General features: G+C 51.0%; 1 protein-coding gene across 1 annotated transcript in view; it reads left to right on the forward strand.

The window, feature by feature from the left end:
* Positions 1-18,772, forward strand: part of LOC140733175 (calpain-8-like) — a 79,420-nt gene extending 60,648 nt beyond the window's left edge. Inside the window, exons 15-22 of the mRNA XM_073056127.1 lie at positions 2,290-2,361; positions 3,486-3,543; positions 3,634-3,695; positions 4,931-4,999; positions 8,080-8,158; positions 11,437-11,553; positions 14,204-14,259; positions 15,297-18,772. Coding sequence (XP_072912228.1) covers positions 2,290-2,361; positions 3,486-3,543; positions 3,634-3,695; positions 4,931-4,999; positions 8,080-8,158; positions 11,437-11,553; positions 14,204-14,259; positions 15,297-15,323 — 540 coding nt within the window. The 3' untranslated portion in view covers positions 15,324-18,772. The remainder of the gene's footprint in view (positions 1-2,289; positions 2,362-3,485; positions 3,544-3,633; positions 3,696-4,930; positions 5,000-8,079; positions 8,159-11,436; positions 11,554-14,203; positions 14,260-15,296) is intronic.
* The last annotated feature ends 3,151 nt before the right edge of the window (positions 18,773-21,923 follow it).

Here is a 21,923-nt window from a genome sequence, read left to right on the forward strand (position 1 = left end):
GGTGAGTTGTGTATGGTCATGAGAAAGGAGTGGTGGGGTACTGGAAGATAGGTGAGGGGGTAGGGATCTGGTTGGAGGAGTGTGGGTGAGAGAGGGGATTGGGAGATAGATGGGTGGGGTGGGAGAGGGGCTTTGGGTGGGGTGTTGTTTGACAGGGGTTTGGCTGGGGTGAGCAAGGTTTGGGTAGGTCGTGTGGTTTGAGAGGGGTGTGGGTGGGGTTTGGGTTGGGAGGTTGGTGTTTGAGAGGGGTGTGGTTTAAGAGGGACATGGGTGAGGTTTGGATTGGGTGGGTGGGGGTTGTGGTTTGAGAGGGGTGTAGCTGAGGTTTGGGTTGGGTGGGTGGGGTTTGAGGGGTTTGGGTGGAGGGTGTGGTTTAAGAGGGACATGGGTGAGGTTTGGGTTGGGTGGGTGGGGTTTGAGGGGTTTGGGTGGAGGGTGTGGTTTAAGAGGGACATGGGTGAGGTTTGGATTGGGTGGGAGTTGTGGTTTGAGAGGGGTGTGGGTGAGGTTTGGGTGAGGGTTGTGGTTTGAGAGGGGTGTGGGTGAGGTTTGGGTGGAGGGTGTGGTTTGAGAGGGACATGGGTGAGGTTTGGGTTGGGTGGGTGGGGTTTGAGGGGTTTGGGTGGGGTGTGGTTTAAGAGGGACATGGGTGAGGTTTGGATTGGGTGGGTGGGGTTTGTGGTTTGAGAGGGGTGTGGGTGAGGTTTGGGTTGGGTGGGTGGGGTTTGAGAGGGGTGTGGGTGAGGTTTGGGTGGAGGGTGTGGTTTAAGAGGGACATGGGTGAGGTTTGGGTTGGGTGGGTGGGGTTTGAGGGGTTTGGGTGGGGTGTGGTTTAAGAGGGACATGGGTGAGGTTTGGATTGGGTGGGTGGGATTTGAGGGGTTTGGGTGGGGTGTGGTTTAAGAGGGTCATGGGTGAGGTTTGGATTGGGTGGGTGGGGTTTGTGGTTTGAGAGGGGTGTGAGTGAGGTTTGGGTTGGGTGGGTGGGGTTTGAGATGGGTGTGGGTGAGGTTTGGGTTGGGTGGGTGGGTTTGAGAGGGATGAGGTTTGGGTGGAGGGTGTGGTTTAAGAGGGATATGGGTGAGGTTTGGGTTGGGTGGGTGGGGTTTGAGGGGTTTGGGTGGAGGGTGTGGTTTAAGAGGGGTGTGGGTGAGGGTTGGGTGGGTGGGGTTTGAGGAGTTTGGGTGGGGTGTGGTTTAAGAGGGACATGGGTGAGGTTTGGGTTGGGTGGGTGGGGTTTGAGGGGTTTGGGTGGGGTGTGGTTTAAGAGGGACATGGGTGAGGTTTGGATTGGGTGGGTGGGGTTTGTGGTTTGAGAGGGGTGTGAGTGAGGTTTGGGTTGGGTGGGTGGGGTTTGAGATGGGTGTGGGTGAGGTTTGGGTTGGGTGGGTGGTGTTTGAGAGGGATGAGGTTTGGGCAGGGTGTAGTTTAAGAGGGACAGGGGTGAGGTTTGGATTGGGTGGGTGGGGTTTGTGGTTTGAGAGGGGTGTGGGTGAGGTTTGGGTTGGGTGGGTGGGGTTTGAGGGGTTTGGGTGGAGGGTGTGGTTTAAGAGGGGTGTGGGTGAGGGTTGGGTGGGTGGGGTTTGAGGAGTTTGGGTGGGGTGTGGTTTAAGAGGGACATGGGTGAGGTTTGGATTGGGTGGGTGGGGTTTGTGGTTTGAGAGGGGTGTGAGTGAGGTTTGGGTTGGGTGGGTGGGGTTTGTGGTTTGAGAGGGGTGTGGGTGAGGTTTGGGTTGGGTGGGTGGGGTTTGAGGGGTTTGGGTGGAGGGTGTGGTTTAAGAGGGGTGTGGGTGAGGGTTGGGTGGGTGGGGTTTGAGGAGTTTGGGTGGGGTGTGGTTTAAGAGGGACATGGGTGAGGTTTGGATTGGGTGGGTGGGGTTTGTGGTTTGAGAGGGGTGTGAGTGAGGTTTGGGTTGGGTGGGTGGGGTTTGAGAGGGGTGTGGGTGAGATTTGGGTTGGGTGGGTGGGGTTTGAGAGGGGTGTGGGTGAGGTTTGGGTTGGGTGGGTGGGGTTTGAGAGGGGTGTGGGTGAGGTTTGGGTTGGGTGGGTGGGGTTTGAGAGGGGTGTGGGTGAGGTTTGGGTTGGGTGGGTGGGGTTTGAGAGGGGTGAGGTTTGGGTTGGGTGGGTGGGTTTTGAGAGGGGTGAGGTTTGGATTGGGTGGGTGGGGTTTGGGTGGGGGTTGTGGTTTAAGAGGGATATGGGTGAGGTTTGGGTTGGGTGGGTGGGGTTTGAGAGGGTTTGGTGGGTGGGTGAGGTCACATTCTGAACTAAACTTTGCTTCCATTTCAGACTTGGCATAGTTGGGGTCACCATAAAAATGGTACAGAGAACAGATTCTTGCCCTCTTCACCGACTTTGAAGGTAAGACTACCTTCTCAAACCACTGGCTCCTTGCTGCAGTCCAGCTGGTTGGGTCCAGGCCCAGTGACAGCAGACTGGAGCCTCTCTGTTACTCACACTGACTGCACTAGTCACACACCTGAAAGCAAAAGGGAATGTCAGGAGAGAACAACAAACTTGAACCACTGACCTTTCCCCGGGACTGAGGAGGGAAGGTTAGTTGTAACACACTGTATCCCTAATCTTGGGGGGAATGTTCAGTGTGTAACACACTATATACTCCCAGTTCTGGGGGTGGGGGGAAGGTCAGAGTGTGACACACTGTACCCCTTTCCCGGGCAGCACAAGGACAGCCCCTTAGGCCCATGATGTTTGTGCTGAGCCTCAGACCAACGTAAACTAATACCTTATGCCTGTACATGATCCATATCTCTTCATTTCCTGTATATTCATGTGGTTTTGGTATAAATGCCTCTTCAACATCACTACTGGATCTGCTTCCCCAAACACCTCTTGCATTCTGTTCCAGTCACCCACCACCCTCCCAAAAAAAATAAATTGTCCTCTCCATCTCCTTTAAACTACTCCCCCCCCACCTTAAATCCATTCCCTGTCGTACTTTACATTCCTACCCTGGGAGTAAGATGCTGACTGTCTGCCTCTCTCTTAATTTTATTAACTTGTGTCGTGTTTCCTGTCAGCTTCTCGTGTGCCAGATGAAACAGCTGGAGTTTGTCGAATCAGTCTCTGGTAAACCTCATCTGCACCCTCTCCAAAGCCTCTACATCCTTTATCTAATGGAGGATGGGGTGGAGGTGAACATGCAGCTCCTGATGTGGCCTAAACAAAGTCTTACATAGCTGTCATATGATTTCCTGACATTTCTACTCAACACCTCGATCATTGGGGTCAAACATGCCATATACCTTCTTTGCCACCTGTCTACTTGCATGGCCAGTTCTTGGCAGCTGGAGACTTGGACCTCGAGACCCTCCGTACATCAATGCTGTTAAGGGCCCTGTCATTACAAAGTGCAACATCTCACTCTTGTCTGGATGAAACTCTGTCCGAGAAGGACAGTGTGTGACACGATACTCCAGGGAACCTGGTTCTGACTAACGTGTCGCTTTCACTTTGCCCTTCAGAATGCAGAGCTGGACGCCGCAGGGTTACAGAAGGTGCTGAACCAAGTCTTTCTCTGTGGTGAGTCATTGGCTGTCGTCCTTGTGTGGTGTCTGTGTTTCCGTTCTGTTGTCTGTATGATCCTGATCTCCATCTTGTCTCTGTTGACAGACGAGGTGGCAGCAGAGGGCTTCAGTCTTGACCACTGCCGCGGGATGGTGCTTCTCATCAACGTATCCTTCAGTGGTCATTGAAACCGGGGTCCACGGTCAGACAGGAGTGTCCAGACGTTGGGTAGGGGGTGCAGACAGGGTAGGTGAGGGGATGCAGAAAGGGTGGGTTTAAGAGCAGACAGATGGTGGGGCAGAGGTGTGGGGAGTCGGCGTGTGTAGACAGTGTATGAGGTGTGTAGACAGCTTGGGGGAGAGGAGAGGTGGCAGAATGGGTGTGGACAAATGTTGGGGAAGAGGTGTAGACAGGGTGAGGGAGAGGGTGTGGAATGCGGGAGGGGGCTGTGAACGGCGGGAGGGGGGCTGTGAACGGCGGGAGAGGGGGGCTGTGGATGGCGGGAGAGGGGTGTGGACAGCGGAAGGGGGTGTGGACTGTGGGAGAGGGGGTGTGGATGGCGGGAGAGGGGGTGTAGGCAAACATAGTGGGTGAAGGTTCTGACAGACTTTGGGGAGTGTCAGCAGCCGCAGCTACTGGGCCAGTCAGATGGAGGGAATGGAGTCACAGTTAGATTTGAGGTGGTCAGGTGGCTCAGTGAGAAACTGGGCAGTTCGTTGCCATGGTGATAAGTGCCACTGCTTCCCAGCTCCAGAAACTCAGGTTTGATTCTCACCTCAGATGCTGTCTATGTGGAGTTTGGATGCTCACCCGGTAACCGTGTGGATTTGGAATGGGAGACGGTGAGGGGTGGGATTAGACGGGAGTCTTGTCAGCGGTGGGGCTGGGTTAGACTGGGCCGGGATTGGAATTGGGATAGACTGCAATCTGGGTGCTTGGCAGTGTGTCTTCAGCCAAAAACAGGAGAAGTGCTCGGGTTAGATGGGAGGAGGAGGGCAGCTTGATTGGGAGGAGATGAGGGACAGTTGGGGGACTGAGCACAGGATCGCAATCAGCAATGGGTAATTTGAACCCTTTCATTTACTCTAACTGAACATTAACAGCCCTACAACCCTGGCAGTCAGCAGAAGGTGGCTGCACACCAGGCACTCACTCCCTGGTGCACTGAGGGTATTTACTGGACATGCATACTGGGCTCACAGTGGCCACTGGCTGTCTGATGAAGAGAAACAGTGTGCTTTTGACCACGGCACAATCACACCACAGCACAACCATTCTCCTCCGCCTGCCAACAGCTGCCCCCTGTCTGTCCAGAGGTGCCCCTCTCTTCCCCACAGTGGACAGCAGGATGTGTTGAAGGGGCACTGTGGTCAGTATATTCAGCCTTAACTGGTTGTCACAGTTTGACAGCTTGGGAAAACTGAACAAACATGATTTCAGATGCTTCTGGGGAAAGATTGAGGCCCTGAAGGTATGAACTGGTGAATCATTGTCACGTGTGCGTGGATATAATGGAATGCTCATGTTCACACCGTCCATACAGACCGTTTCATTACCACGCTACATCAAGGTAGTACAAGGGAAAGCAAGAAATTAACGCAGTTTAAAGTGTTACAGTTCCAGAGAAAATGCGGTGCAGATGGACGGTACAGTTCAAGGGACACTGAGGTAGGCTGGGAGGTAAAGAGTTTGTCTTTTGGCATATGTGGGGTCAGCAAGAATCCTGTAACAGTAAGGTAGGTGCTGTCCTTAACCCCAGTGGCCCGTGCTCTCAGGGTTTTACATCCTCTCCTGACGGGAGGAGGGAGAAGAGTAAATGACCAGAGTAGGTGGATGGGTGAGGTCTCCGAATATTTTGGCTGCTTTCTGCTGGAAGCATAAGCAGAGTCAATGGAGGGGAGACAGGTCTTCGAGAGGAAGGTACCATCAATCCCAGGGTGGTAGGTTTGTTTGTGAGGAGACAGGGCTTCAGTCTTGATTTCAGAAAAATGAGAGATCTACACAATGTTAGATCTGGAGATGCTGTTGTCCAGAAGGTTTTTCTGAAGTCCAGAATGTAACTGAAATCTGGTGGTTACAGCCATTTTATTAGATGTCCATGACTGTACAGGTCAGACAGGGTCAGCAAGCAAGGCGTGAAAAGACGTAATTTTAGGGAACAGTAAGATAACAAAGGGGCCTGAGCACGTGCTTTCCTTTCATACAGCAAACCAGACTGGACCGTTTCAGACTGGGGGGGACCGGACCGGACCGGTTCAGACCGGGGGGGGGGGGCAGACTGGACCGGTTCAGACCGGGGGCCGGACTGGACTGGTTCAGACCCAGACCGGGGGGGGGGGGGGGGTGGGCCCAGTCTGGACTGGTTCAGACCGGGGTGGGGGGGGTGGGTGGCTGGACTGGACCGGTTCAGACCCAGACCGGAGGGGGGGGGGGGGCCAAACTGGACTGGTTCAGACCCAGACCGGGGGGTGGGTGGCTGGACTGGACCGGTTCAGACCCAGACCGGAGGGGGGGGGGGGCCAAACTGGACTGTTTCAGACCCAGACCGGAGGGGGTGGGTGGCTGGACTGGACCGGTTCAGACCCAGACCGGAGGGGGGGGGGGGGGGGCCAAACTGGACTGGTTCAGACCCAGACCGGAGGGGGTGGGTGGCTGGACTGGACCGGTTCAGACCCAGACCGGAGGGGGGGGGGGGCCAAACTGGACCGGTTCAGACCCAGACCGGAGGGTGGGTGGCTGGACTGGACCGGTTCAGACCCAGACCGGAGGGTGGGTGGCTGGACTGGACCGGTTCAGACCCAGACCGGAGGGTGGGTGGCTGGACTGGACCGGTTCAGACCCAGACCGGGGGGGGGGGGGGGGTGGGCCCAGTCTGGACTGGTTCAGACCGGGGTGGGGGGGGTGGGTGGCTGGACTGGACCGGTTCAGACCCAGACCGGGGGGGGGGGGGGCCAAACTGGACTGGTTCAGACCCAGACCGGGGGGTGGGTGGCTGGACTGGACCGGTTCAGACCCAGACCGGAGGGGGGGGGGTGGGCCCAGTCTGGACTGGTTCAGACCGGGGTGGGGGGGGTGGGTGGCTGGACTGGACTGGTTCAGACCCAGACGGGGGGTGTGGGGCCAGACTAGACTGGTTCAGACCGGGGGGGGGGAGGGGGGTGCTGGACCGGACCGGTTCAGACCGGGGGTGGGGGGCCAGACTGGACTGGTTCAGACCGGGGTGGGGGGGGGGGCCAGACTGGACTGGTTCAGACCGGGGTGGGGTGGGGGTTCGCTGGACTGGATTGGTTCAGAGCGGGGTGGAGGGGGGGTGTTGGACCAGACCGGTTCAGACCGGGGGCCGGACTGGACCGGTTTAGATTCATTTAACATTGAAACAAGGAAGAATTTTCTGCTCTGAGTTTTGGAACTCCAGAAAAGATTGAACATGAAATGAGTACAGTACAGGAATAGGCTGTTGCTCAAATTGATGCTAATTAAACTAATGCCTTTTAATTGCTCATGATCCATATTCCTTCATTCCCTGATGTCCATGTATCTACCTAACCATCACTAAATGCCACTGTTGTATCTGCTTCCACCAGCAGCCCACTCCATTGTGTCTAAAAACTTTGAAAACAAATGTATTCATGATTGAATTGTGGGGCACGTCCAATGGCCCAAGTCCATTCTGCATAAAAAATTGTAAAATAACCAGACGTCCCATGCAAACATCCCCCTTTCACACTAAACCTATACCCTTTAGTACTTGACATTTCTACCCTAGGCCAAAGATCCTATCTACCCCATCAACACCCCGCATAATCTTGTACAATTCCATCAGTTTTCCCCTTGGTCTCCGACACTCCAGAGAAAACGGTATAAGTTTGTTCAGCCTCTCCTTTCCGGTGACACACTCTAATCCCGGAAACACCCAGGTGAGCCTCTTCTACTCACTTTGAAAAAGCTTTCATTCCTTCTTAAAATGGGGCAACCAGTACTGTACAAATCACTCAGTGCGTCCTCCCCAAACTTTTAGACAACTATAACATAACTTTCTGTTCTTTCTTTCTGTCCCCGGTGATGAAGGCAAGCATACCATCCACCTTCCTTACCTTACCACCCTAACGATCTGAGTTGCCACTCTCAGGGGGCTTGGTTTTGTGCCCCAAGATCCTTCTGGACAGTCATGATCTTATTGAGTGAAGGGTAGGCCAGAGATGCCAAATGACCTTCCTCCTGTGTCCTTTTGAGTGCAAATTTCTACCTTTCTGAGTGAGGGCTTCCTACCTCTCTGGGCATGGACCAGCCCACTGTGTCTGTGTTCCTGTTAGACAGACCTCCAGCTCCCTGCCTTCCATTCCTGCCCCAGATTGAGGCAAGCCATCCCTTTACTTCCTCCATTGGCTTTGCCATCAGCTCAGAGTGACCATCCTGCTGGTCTACATCGACCCATTTCTACAACCACCAGATCCCATTGGTGGTTGCTGGGCACAGATTAGGTTGTCATACAGCAGATTATCACACACTCCAAGAAGAATCTCCTGCTGATTTCTTCTTCCTCTTCCTCAGAAACTCTTCCATGAGAGGGACATAGAGGGCTCGGGACTGTTGGATCTGAACAGTCTCTTCGATTGCTTGTATGACATGGGTGAGTGTTGGCCTTGTTCCTTCGGACCACCAGGTTTCCAACGTCTGCTGAACCACGAGGGTGAACAAAGCTGGCAAATTTCAGATCAAAAACTGGGAAGTGAGTGGGGTGGGGATCTGTGGAGAACTAGTGGTCTTCAGGCTGCTGGGAAATACCCAAAGGCAAGTTTATTGTCATACAGTCACATCCATGCAATGAAAAACTCTCAGCAACATTACAGGAACACAGCATCATATCAGCAACATTCACAAGAGTAAAACTTAATTAAATATATTTTTTGTTCAGTTTTAATCTTTTACAAGGAAGAACACAGAACAAAAGGGAGTCCGTTTTGGTGCAAAGTGATCGACGAGGTCACGGTGTTTAACGTGTCTAATGTCTAGGATTGTGCAGGTTAATGAAGGAGTGAAAGGTTGAAGGGAAGCAGCTGTTGTTGAAATGGTGAGGCTGGACCTCCTGCCTGCTGGCAGCTGCAGGTAGATTGTACGGTGTGGATGGTTGTGATCTGTGATGATAAGATTGGAAGGAGAATAGCAATGGGTTTGAGGACGGTGGAAGGGAGGCAGGGTTTTCTGAGGGTTGGTGAATGGGAGGCAAGACCTCCTCAATTACAATGCAGAATGAGACCATTTGCCCCATCAGGTCCCTGTTGTCTCCTAATGGAGCAATATGGTTTTGTCCCCTTTCTTTTATTGCCCTCTTCTCCTGCAGCTTGTTCTCTCTCATCATTCCCATCAAATCCCCTTTGATTGATTTGGTCATGACGTAATGGGAGTAATCAGCCAGCAGATGCCTGTGATGTGAAAGGCAACCGGCTAGCCTTCTGGTACCAGAGACCCATGTTCCACCCTGACCTGGGTGCTGTCTGTGTGGAGTTTACTCGTTCTCCATGTGACCATGTGGGTTTCCCCCACCCCCACCAAACCAAGGTTGGCCTCTGTAAATGGCCCCTAGTGGGTGGGTGAGTGATGGATTTGGGGTTTGGTGATGGAAATGTGGAGAGAGTCGGTTAACAAATGGTGTTGTTCTCTGAGCCAGGAGAATCGATTTGCTGAATGGCCTTGTATGTTGTAAAGGAACATGGCCTTTATTAATTCCTTTTCCCAAGGTGCTTTATTCAGTGATTACAGGATCACAACAATACAATGTTACTGTACTTCACAATACACACTACTTACAATTTCAAACGATAACACAGTCAGCACGATGTCAAGCCCCTGGAGTGACAACTGGGACCATAAGGTACCCCAATGTACTCGAGGATGCCCCGCACTTCTTCTCCAGGGACATCAACCTGGAAGAGGGTCAGGTGATTGGCCTGGGCAGAACCTTCGACTGCCTGCTATCCAGATGCCTCAGTCAGGGTCAGGAGCCAGCCAGCCAACCAGGATATCCCCCGAGGGATTGGTCCCTGCATTGGGTAACCAAAGGTCAGGAGCTTAGGGCTGAAAGGTAGCCCCGTCAGCCGTCTCCCGCGTTCTGTTTATTCCTGATACTCAGTCTCCACTGCTCTGTGTAACACTCTCCATTCCCAGTCCCCAGTGTAAAGAGAGAGGACTCTCACATAAAGGGGCCTCCCTCATTGCCGGATGGTAGAACAGACCACCACAGCGTGTCTGGATGACAGACAAGGGCAAGAGGTGTACGGTATGCCGAACAAAAGCCGCGTTGACACATTGCAAAATGGCACGGTGGGTGTCTCTTCACAGCACGCCGTGTTGTGTGGGACTGGCAGCTGAGAGTTATTTTGGGGCTTGTGTTTGATGAGTGATTCAGTACGAGCAAGCTTTGGGATCACGCCATGCTCACGAGTGCCTTCGACATTCACCTCAACAGGACAGGGACTGGCTTCTATCACAGCCAGAGACGGACTTTCTGCTGGAAGAGGGGAACTTCAAAGATTCATTTGTATCAAAGCAGGTGTTCATGCACAACTCTGGAATCTGTCTTCTCCAGATAGCTACGAAACAAAGAAAGAACATGGAAGTTGTTGAGAGAGAACCATCACCATACAAAAACGAGCAGCATCTCAACATCAACCCCAAACCCCCTCGCCCCCACAAAATCAAATAGGAACATTGACCCCCAAAAAAACCCCTCCCCACACAAAAAACTAACCCAACATCAATGCCCAAAGACCCTCCCCTCGCACAACAAAACAGGAAAGGAACAGGCGATTTTGAAAAAGCATAGCATATAAAAACCCCAAGTCTGAAAAATCCACAGTCTGTAGACGCAATAGTCCAATCTCGAAACGCAGAACCACGATACCATCTGACGATATCACAAACATTCATTGAAAGACAGGGTCATCACACGAGGCAGAGAGAGGCCTACCCACCTGCCACAACGAGCCACACAGTGATAGGCCGCTCACAGACACCTTCTCTGACAGCAATCAAAAGGAAGGCAGTTGGTGCTGAACTCTTGATCGCCTTCCGCACTCGCCTCGATGTCTCAACCTTCCTCAACGCTTGAATCAGCGATTAATAGATGCTTTAACTGGCAAAATGGAGACAAACACTTCCCGGTTTACTGTTTCATGTTCCTATTTACTGTCTCGGAGACGTAAAAGTCGTAAAAAAGCTATTTTCATTTGTCGACTGAAGGAGCATCGTTCATCTTGACCCAATCTTTGACTGATCCCAGACTCCTAATAGCCCCTGGGAAAGCTGACCAGTTCTCACAGAACAGCAGACTGACGCTCGCCTCTGGGTACCATGTATCATCAGGAAAGCAACACCCTTTCAGGGAAACAAATCCATTGGCAGCACATGCCATCTTAGAGTGTGCTCAGTGTACAGATATCTCAGCAGGGTGCTGAGGCAGAGAGCCACCCGCTGGCTACGTACACAAGGAGACCAGAGACACAATGTTTGCTCCTGTCCCAGGAGAAGGCCACAACTCCCTCTGGACAGTGACAGCAAAGTGAGCAACCAGCACCTGACCATACAGACACTGTCCCTGACCAGGGGGAGTGTTCTTTGTGGACCCGGAAAAGTTGGAGGCTGTGATCCACACTGGTTATACTCCATGGCCCTGTGAGAAGGAAATTCCCCAGGAATGTGGAAGCTGCGGCAGGTCACTGGGGGGACGGAGTGGAAACTAGGTTTCCAGGGGAGGGGTGGAATTGTTCTGACTGGACACTGATTCAATGGGTGAATGTCCTTCACCTACACACGAACTCCGACTGCTGCGGTCTCACGAGCGTTGTCTTCGCCAAGCTGGGGAACACTCCGCCTGAAGTGGTGCTCTCTGCCTCTTCTCTCCTCTGCCAGGTTATCCGGCCGGGAAGTCGGGGCAGAAGCTCATGTCCCTGAGGTATGCTGACCCGCTGGGGAGGGTGAGCCTGGAGAGTTTCATCAGTTGCTGCCTCCGCGTGGAATTCACCACCAGTAAGTGTCTCCACTGTCAGCCTCATGCCAATGGGCCACAGGGCACTGAGAGAGACCACTCAGCCCTTTGTGCCTGTGCTGGCCCTTGTGCACATGCTGGAATTTGAACTGAAAGTGGAACTGCAAAGGGACTCCAGCAGTCAAGCAGCATCTGTGGAAAAGGAAACCAGTTAATTTCCACCAACTGATCCCATTGCCCTCTTTCTTCCTCTTTCCTCCCCCTTCTGCTACTCCCTGCTCCATCCTTCTGTTCCCACCCAGCACTCCATGCCCTGTGGCATCCTCCCATGCCATTCCAGTCCCTTCACCTGTTCCCTTCCTGGCATCCAGGGACCCAAACTGTCTTTCCAAGGAAGCAGCGATTCACTCAGTCATTCGGCTTGAAAACAGGCCCACGCTCACCAAGACGCACTGTCTGAGTTAGTCCCATTGGCCCATAGCCTTTCCAATCCAGGAACCACTCTAACCTTTTAAAAGTTGTTATTGTACCTGACTCAACACTTCCTCTGGCAGATCATTCCACTAAGATACCACCCTTTGGGAAAAAATAAGTTGCCCCTCAAATTCCAATTAAATGTTCCCTCTCTCACCTTAAACTTGTGCCCTCTAGTTCTTGATTCCCTGGCCCTGAAAAAATACTGTTCACTCACCCTGTCCATGTCCTTCACAATTTTAGTACTCCGTTAAGTTTCGCTCCAAGTCTCCTGTTGCTCGAAGGAATAAAGTCGTATCCTACCCAACCTCTCCCTATAACTCGGTACCTTGAGTCCTGGCAACATTCTTGTCAATCTCTCCTGCACTCGTTACAGTTTAATAACGTCTTTCCTATACAAAACTGGCCACAATACTCCAAGTATGGCCTAACCAGTAATGTATACAAGTGCAACATAACATCCCAGCTTTTCTACTCGCTGCCCTGACTGATGTAGGCCAGCCTCCTTCACCACCCAGTCTACCTGTGACTGCACTTTGATGGAACCATGTACTTGTACTCCAGGGTCTCTCTCTACTCTCACTCCAATCTAGTGAAGCGATGTGGTCTCTACATTGGAGAAAGCACAGCTGACTCAGAGCTTCTGAGCTGCCTGTCACTGGCCTTCTCCCCTGCCACAGCGAGGTCCAATGTACACTGGAGGAACAGCATCTTATCTTCCATCTGGGCACCTTGCAGCCCTCTGGAATGAACACTGGATGTTCTAACTTCAGGTAAACAGCTCTCTTACCATTTCCAATGATCATTACTGAAGCTCCCTTCTCACCCCAGCCTTTTAGACATTAAACCAGGTTCTCTTTCCACAGGCGCTGCTTGGCTAGCTGAGTTTTTTCAGCTAGTTTATGTTTCTGACTCTTTGGAAGTTGGTCTCACCCAATCACCCTACAGAGTTCCTTTTCCGGTATAGGAAGGGCGAGATTACATTAGAAAGGGTGTAGAAAATAGGTTACCAGGACGCGGGGGGGGGGGGGGGGGGCAGGGGCAGGGGCAGGGGCTTGACAATAAGGAGAGGCTGGATAGGTTGGGACTGTTTTGCCTGGTGAAAGAGGTTTAAGAGTGAATTTAGAGTTTTATAAAATCTTGAGGGGCAAAGATAAGTTGAATGGTCACTATCTTTTTTCCAGAGGAGATAAAAGCAGAAGGCATTAGGTTTAAGGTGATAAACATTTTCTTTTCTCACATGTACTGAGAAACAGTGAAAAGCTTTTGTTTGTGTGCCATTCAGACGGATCATTCTGTACTTAAGTAAGTACAAAAAGAAAAGAGAATGCAGAATCCGGCATTACCGTTAGGGAGAAAGTACAGTGCAGGTGGACAAATGATAACCATGACAAGGTAGACTGCGGGATTAGGATTTCATCTTTATTAGAGAGAGGTCCATTTGAAAGCCTGATAACAGCTGGACAGAAGGAAGAGCCTGATGGGACATGTTCTCCAGTTTTTTGCATCTCCTGACCGATGGGATTCTGGTGCTGCTCTATGCAGGAGATGCAAAGTGCAAAGGCTAGATTTCGAGACGGTCTGAGCTGAGTCCACAACTCTGCAATTTCTTGTGGTCTTGGGCAGTGTGGTGGGCAGCCCGGGCTGTTGGTGCATTCAGATAGGTGAGGGGGGCAATATTTTTACACAGAGGGCAGTGGATATCAGGAATGAGCTGCCAGAGGAAGTGGCAGAGGCAAGTAAAACTACAATGCCTGAAATACAGTTGGACAGGCTCACGGATAGGAAAGGGATAAGGGCCAAATAAGACCATAAGATATAGGAGCAGAATTAGACAGTTTGGCCCATCGAGTCTGATCTGCCATTCGATCTGATTTATTTTCCCTTTCAATCTCAATCTTCTGCCTTCTCCCTGTAAGAAAGACCATCAGAATCCCATCAGTCAGGAGATGCAAAAACTGGAGAACATGTCCCATAGGAGCAGAATTAGGGATATTGGCAAATGGGAATAGTGTAGATTGGCATTGTGGATGACTTGGGCTGGAGGGCTCAGACCCATGCTGCGTAAAAGTGGTCAATTAAAATTTGGAACCAAAATCCCCAAATTAGATAGTTATCGAGGGGGAAGAGATCACAGGGATGGGAAAACTTAGAGGGTAATGAATTGAAAGAGCGTTTGGTGTTTTAGTGACTATAATCACTGTGTTTATTTATCAGAGATGTTCAACAAGTTAAGCAGAGGCCAGCCAGGACTCAGTTTGAGTGCCAATGAGGTAAGGATGAGGTTTGAACTACTACATACGCGACTGTAGTGGAGGGCACTGTATTACACTGGGTACCATAACCCTCTCCTGGAAATGGCCAGGAGACCTGGGAAGCTGAGAGGGAAGAAAGTTTGAATTCAGTGAGGAGGGATGGAGGGACATGGTCTGGTGTCCCATCATAACTCTTCCCCTGCCAGGGTCCCTTCGTAGCCCTTCCCCCACTGGTGTCCCATCCTATCCTACCCCTTCCCCTGCCGGTGTCCCATCGTAGCCCTTCCCCTGCTGGTGTCGTATCCTACCCCTTCCCCTGCCGGTGTCCCATCATAGCCCTTCCCCTGCCAGTGTCCCATCGTAGCCCTTCCCCTGCCAGTGTCCCATCGTAGCCCTTCCCCTGCTGGTGTCGTATCCTACCCCTTCCCCTGCCGGTGTCCCATCATAGCCCTTCCCCTGCCAGTGTCCCATCGTAGCCCTTCCCCTGCCAGTGTCCCATCGTAGCCCTTCCCCTGCCGGTGTCCCATCGTAGCCCTTCCCCTGCCGGTGTCCCATCGTAGCCCTTCCCCTGCTGGTGTCGTATCCTACCCCTTCCCCTGCCGGTGTCCCATCATAGCCCTTCCCCTGCCAGTGTCCCATCGTAGCCCTTCCCCTGCTGGTGTCCCATTGTAGCCCTTTCCCTGTTGGTATCCCATCCTATCCCTTCCCCTTCTGGTGTGCTGCTCTAACTGCCCTGCCAACCCCTGATGCACCATCAATAACTCTCTGAGACGTGAGGCGAGATAAAGGCTTTTATTGGCTGGAAGAAAGAACAAGCAGCAATTGACCACCATACTACATCCTGGAGACTGAGACCAGGGTTCAGACTCCAATCGCCTTTATACTGGGGTCCATGGGAGGAGCCACAGTCAGTGGGAGGAGCCACAGGAGCAGTCAGCCGGGGGGGGGGGGGGGGGGCGTGTCCAGACAGGTATATGTAGTTCACCACAACCCCCAATCACCCCTCTCCCCTCCCGGTATCCTCTCTGACTGCCAATGTGTTCTCTCCTCTACAGTGGATGCTCTACACCACCTACTTTTAATAGACCGGATTGTCTGAGTCACTGTTTGGAGCGCTAAAGTGAAGATGATATCCTGATTGAAAACATTCCCACTCCAAAGGGCCTGGATCTCAGTGGGACTGAAAATGGACTGAACTGGGAACTGCTGAGTGTTTGACAGCGTAAAGGGAGCCCTCTTCCCTGTGTCTGATCCCTCCTTAGACCAAGGCTACTGAAGGTGCCAGTCAGACGCTGACTTGTTCTGCCAACATTCCCACCCCTGCCGACATTACCTTTCATCCCGGGAATCACTGTCCAGCTTCTGGGCCAAGTTCACACTTACTGCTTGACATTCCGCCCAGGAATTTCTTGGGAGACCCTATTCTCCCCACATCCCTATTCTCTGCCCCCACTTCCTACTCCTCACCCGCACAGCCATGATCGTTTCCAGCAGGCAGAGAACCAGCGCAGCATTAGGACGTGGGAGGAAACCTAGGTGGGCACAGGAAGGTGCAGTCTCCAAACAGACAGCACCCAGGGTCAAACTGGAGGGTGGTGAAGGGGAGGAGATACCTTGTCTGGCCATCCCCCTGCACCTCTCCCCCCAGTGGTTCCACTATCAGCTCCCTTACACCAGATTTCAGCTCTGGCAGCCTCCATGTTCCAGCAACTGTCTCCACCTTCACCCTCCACCCCCACCTACTCCCAAATCCACCCAGCCGCCCCCCTGACTCACCTTCCCTCTTCCTGTTATTCCAGCTTTCTCTCCTCTCCACTCTCACACAGGGTCTCAACCCAAAATGTCGGCAATTCCTTCCCCCCACCCCCCACCCACAAACAGATGCTGCTCAGCCTCCAGATGATTATTTGTTGCTCCAGATTCCAGTCAGCGCAGTCCCTCGTGTCTGTCTGTGGGTCAGAGGGCTGGGTGCTGCAAGGGTCTTTGTGTTGACATTTTAATTCTGTTTTACTAAGACACTAGTCCCACCACTATACTGCTCAGGCAATGGCCTAAAACCAGGGTGATGTATGAAAGGGCTCATCGCCATGGCAGTATGAAACGAGGATTCCCCAGGCAGCATTAGCAGAAATAGCAAAGCTGATGGAGTGAAAGGGAAAATAAAGTGAATTGCCATAGCAATGGGCAATGGCTTGGTGACGCTCTGTGAGCTGGAGGCTGAACCTCTGCCTGACTCCCTAGGCTGTGTTCAGAAAACGCTGGGGAAAACAGTATTCGACACAGTATATTCTTTGTCATAGGGGGAAAGGATATTGTGGGACACACTGTACTCCCAGTCCTGGGTTAAACTCCTTGTTCACCTCAAACCATGAAATAATTAATTTTCCTTTTATTTCTCTGATTCACTGTTCTACTGTGAGGCCTTTTGAATGTTGTCTCTTTTCAAAAAGAAATGTTATGATTCAGATACGTTGCTGTGAAGTATGTGAACTGTTGTGCAGCTCTGTGAGGCCCACTTAACATTTTGAAATTAAAGTAGGAAGTGCCTGTGACACAGATTGCATCTGTAGGGAGTGAGAGAGAGTTAATGTTTCAGAACCATCTGTGGAGACTGAGGCAGATTTAGTGTTTCTGATCCATGACCATTCTTCACAGCTGGGAAGAGAGTGAACAGTTAAATGTTGCAGAGACAATGGGGGAAAGGTGGACAAGTCAAAGTCGATCTTTATGATGTGGTGTGGCCAAGGTTGCAGTGGAGGTAAGTCACCCTGTCAAATGTCTGTGCTATGTGTTGCAAAATGCATTGCTGGGGTTTGTGTATGGTAGGTCAGGCTGTGCCACTGGAGAAAGTAAAACAGGCATTCTCACCTAGGGGTGACTTACACCAGAGGTAGCCAGTTCTGATACGCACTACGTGACCTGAAGCTGCAGAGCCCAGTAATGAGCTGAAGAGACAGAAGATGAGGGGCTTGAGTGGACTTTATTGTCACAGTACAGGAGTCGGGGTGGAGCGTGAAGGAATTCAAGTGACTGCAACAATCTCAGGTGCTTCCCAAAGTGATCACTCAATCACTGCTCAAATTAAGTTTAATTTCTAAGTACGTATATGTCTACTTTGGGATTAGTTTTTTGTGGGCATTCACAGTAAATACAAAGAAACACAATAGAATCAACGAAAAACTGCGCACAAGATTAACAAGGCAAAAGACAACAAACTGCAAATACAAAATAAAATAAAAACAAAATAATAATAAACAAATAAACAATAAATATCAAGAGTATGAGATAAAAAACCTCTGAAAGTGAGCCCATGGGTTGTGGTAACAGTTCAGTACTGAGGCAAGAGAATCTGTGTGTAGAGATCACTCTGTGAATACAGTTCACTGGATCAGAAGAAATCCAAGTGAATCCCTGCTTCCTCTGGAGAGACTGCCCATGTCCCTGGGTGGTGAAAGGACAGAGGGAGCTCCTCCTGTGACTGCATAGGAAGCTGGGTAGTGGTTTTTAGGGATGGAAGAGCAGACCAGCGAGTCGGGAATGGAGCATTCCTTCAGAATATGGGAAGGGGAAGAGGTGAATGGCGGTGGAATTTTGTAGGAGGCAGTAGGAATTGTGAAGGATGATCTGTTGAATGTGGAAACTGATGGGGTGGAGGGTGAGGAGCAGGGAACTGTTCTTGTTTAGTTCAAGAAGGGAGAGGGGATGAGACCAAAGGCTGGGAAATAGATGAGATCTGGTCAAAAGCTCTGATCGCAATGGTAAAGGGGCAGCCATGATTTCACCCTGCTAGTACCTCTTTCAGTTCCAGTGAACTGCAGCTGGTGGCCACAGTGTGGTCTCTTTGACTCATGGAGACACCAGGCACAGATTGGGGAGTCACTACGTCTCAATCGGAAATGTCGACTGTCCATCTTCCTGCACGGATGCAGTTTGACCTGTTAAGTTCCTCCAGCAGTTTGTGTCTTGTTCCGGATTCCAGCAATGTCATCTTTTCTTTCTCCACTGAGCTTCCCTTTGCTGCCACTTTAATTCCCCATCCCACCCCTATTCCCCCTCTGACCTGCAGTCCTGTTATAATAAGGCAGGGAGGGACCAGCAGCCCACCTTCGATTCAAGCATGTTGCAGCTGGCAGGAAGCAATGGATTTCACAAATCCCAGTATTTATCAAACCAACCGCAGGTCAGACTGTGATGAACACTCTCCCACTGGCTGCTTCAGAACAGCTCCAACAAACCTCAGGATGCTCGACACCATCCAGGATGGGGTTGTCAGGTCTGCACAGGCAAGCACTTCCCAGTCTCTGCCCCACTAACAGGAGTCACCTGCCACTCATGACCTGCAGCCTATTAAAACCCAGCTCTCATCCATGGTCCTTTTTCATCCATCAGACAGACCAGCCTCAGCAAATTGCTCCTAGCTTTCAGTTATCTTGTTGCTTTGTTGTGTTAAGTATCTGTTCTTTCTTGTTTTGTGGCCCCTGGTGGCTTGTTATTTTGCCGTTTATTATTAAAGTTACCGCTCCCTGCTAAATTGTCTCAATTTTTCCTCGTTTGTGTCAAGCCTGGGCACTTCAATGGATCCTCAACACAATGTATCCTGTCCCGGTGCATCTTACACCTCGAGCATCAGCCATCTCTGTATTAGATGGACTCAGCCATTTTGCTTTTGTCATCTCTCTTGGCTAAGGAAGCTCTGACCTAGACCACTGTTTGCAGTAAATATGAGGAATTCCCCGCTGAGATGTTGGAGCCCCGCTCAGTGCTGGATTACACAGTGGGATTCAGGTCCTTCTCGGCAGAGTGCGGCTGGAATGAGCAAGCGCTGCTAACCCTTCCCATCACGGCCTCTCGGCACTTCAAAGAGGAGCTGCCTACCTGGGACTGCAGTAGCTCATCACTCTGGCTCTCCGAATTAACAAGCACCTCCCAGATGACCAGCCAGAGCCCCCGTTCCGTTCCCAGAACCATTTCAGGCTGGACGACCCACATCAGCAACACCCCCAGAGCCATGTGTTCTAGCACCGTAGCTGGACTCCCTCTCTCTGTACTCTTCCACACCCTGACAGCTCTACGCACACAGGAGGCTCTGCTGGGTTCTGGTGCAACAGGCAACTTTCTGGATCGGACTCCGTGTGTGCAGCTTAGGCTCCCTGTTGAGCCTATTGTTCACCCCACCACGGCCATCGACGAATGTCTCTTAGGGTCTGGGATGGTCAGAGCGCGCACATGGCCGGTGCACACGAGCATCGGAGAGCGCAGCAAGTGCATCCATTTCATCCTTATCGGCTCGTCCTACACTCCTCTCACCTTGGGTAACACCGCTCACAACCCTCACTGAGCTGTGGACCCACTTGCCTGCAACCTCAGTCGACTTTTCCACTTAAATCTGTGGTGATAGAGGAGACCTTCGACCTCAAAAGAAACTCCAGCAGGAATATTATCAGCTTAGTGTAAAAGGATCTAGTGCTGTCCTGGCTTGGTGAGTCCCCAACCAATCAGGTTTCCGCTGTCTCACCTTGTTTAAAATCATATCCTTGCTTTTACTTAGTGCGAGACCTCTGTTGAGATTCTTGTTCTCTGCTCTTATTTCAATGGCTTCCTTCACCAGGTGGTCCCAAAAGCCATTGGCGTGGCACAGTAATTTGTGCTGTCGAAGTCAATCCTGTTGTGATTGCAAATGCGGTGTTTTGCTGCCGCCAATTTCTCTGGCTAACCCAAACAGATACACTTCTGGCCAATGTACACTGCTCCATATTCACAGGAATCCTGTCAGCACCAGCTGCCCTGAGTCCCAAGTCCCAGGATTTTACACATGGTGGGTCTAACCCAGGGGTGTCAAACTTATTTTAGGTCACGGGCCGGATTGAGCAAAATGCAGCTTCATGCGGGCTGGATCAGTCGGACGCGTGCAAACGCAGCTTTCGTTGCCTCCGTTTTTTCAGCCTGCTCTCATGTGTCTCAGTCTCTGCTATAACTACAAAGTGTTTCACTTTACAAATTCCGTTTCTTATGAAGAAGACTGCCGAGCGAGACTGCCGAATAAACACTAAAAACCCTGAAAACCTGGTACCTGAATAAACTCAGCATTAGCCATATCATACGCCATAGGCGCTTCGATTACTGGGGTCAGCTTTAATAGTAATTAGATATTATCTCGCGGGCCAAAGATAATTCCACCGCGGGCCGGATTTGGCCCACGGGCCGAGTTTGACATATATGGTCTAACCAATCAGTAGGGATGGACGATGGGGGTATAAGTACCACCAAACTAGACGTGCCCCAGCATCACCCCTGATGAAAATGGCAGAGTCTGTCATCAAAACTTCGGTTAAAATTGACACCTGGACCCGGCCAGAAGCCCGAGAAGTTTGTGCGTCACAACTCAGTAACAGGGAAACCAGCAACGTGCCACCTCACTGATCACACAACTGTGTGATCTACCTCCTCCCGGACACCACCCTCCTTGAGGTTGTCCGTTCTCTTTCTCCCTTCCTGAGACCCAAGCTAGGAATGATTATATCACCAAAGTGCTACAGTACAGCTTCATTCGACCATCCCAGTCCCCAACCTGTGCAAGATTCTGCTTTGTCAAAAAGAATGATGGGGGTCTCCGTCCCTGCATCAACTGCAGAGGCTTTGAAACACTTCATAGGCCCAGACCCTCGCCTAACTTGATCTACGGAGTGCGTACAACCTGATCCACATTCACTGGGGGAGGAGTGGGAAACAGCATTCAAAACACCCACTGGCCACTACGAATACCTGGTTATGCCTTTCACGCTTTCCAACAGTCATCCGTTTCTCAAGCCTTCGTTCGAGAGATCCTCCAAGACATGGTACACAGTAACGTATGTGCTTGTCTACCTCATTCTTCTCCAAGGACCCCCAAGATCACGTCTGTCACATCTGTTCAGTGCTTCAGTGTCTCCTTAAAACCCACCTGTATTGTAAATGAGAGAAATGCCACAGTAATTTCCCTCCCAGGACACGTCCTTTCACCCAAAAGCTTCCGTCAGGTGCTGAGACGGTGGTGGACCTGGTTCTCCAACACTGCCATGCGACAGTGAGTTTTGGAATAGAGTGAGGTGGAGGGTAAATGCGTGGCTGAGGGATTGGAGCAGGGGAGTCTCCTCTAGGCAGCTCATGGAGTAAGACACGTCTTGGCGCTACTCCTCCCTTTTACAACTTACTTTCCACTGATAGTTTTGTTTAAGCTTTTAGTGAGGGATTTACAATTTAATTACGATGGCTGGAACCCGAACTGGAATCGAATTAAGATGTGGCAAAAGTGTTTCTGAAACTGAACAAACAAAGGAGGCAGAGGAAGTCTCTACTTCAGAAAGAATGTTGTGGACACGAAGATTGATAAACTGACAAATGCTAATGAAAAGCTTGAAAACCCTGTCTCTGCTATCCAGGAATCTTTGAGGAATCTGGAATTTCAATATCAGACGCTTAAAAAGAACACCAATAGAATTGGAAGAGAACAGGAGACAATGCATCAAGTGAATAAAGAACAAGAATTAAAGATTTCTACTATGGAAAAGAAAATTGTTGAGGTTTCTTCGGAATTATTAAGAATTAAGAAGAAAACAATTGATCAGGAAAGCAGAAGTCGTAGATGAATTTACGCATACTGGGTTTGTCTGAAGACATGGTAACTGGTAAGCCACTAAAGTTCT

The sequence above is a fragment of the Hemitrygon akajei genome, chromosome 9 (assembly GCF_048418815.1).
Source record: "Hemitrygon akajei chromosome 9, sHemAka1.3, whole genome shotgun sequence".
NCBI lineage: Eukaryota > Metazoa > Chordata > Chondrichthyes > Myliobatiformes > Dasyatidae > Hemitrygon > Hemitrygon akajei.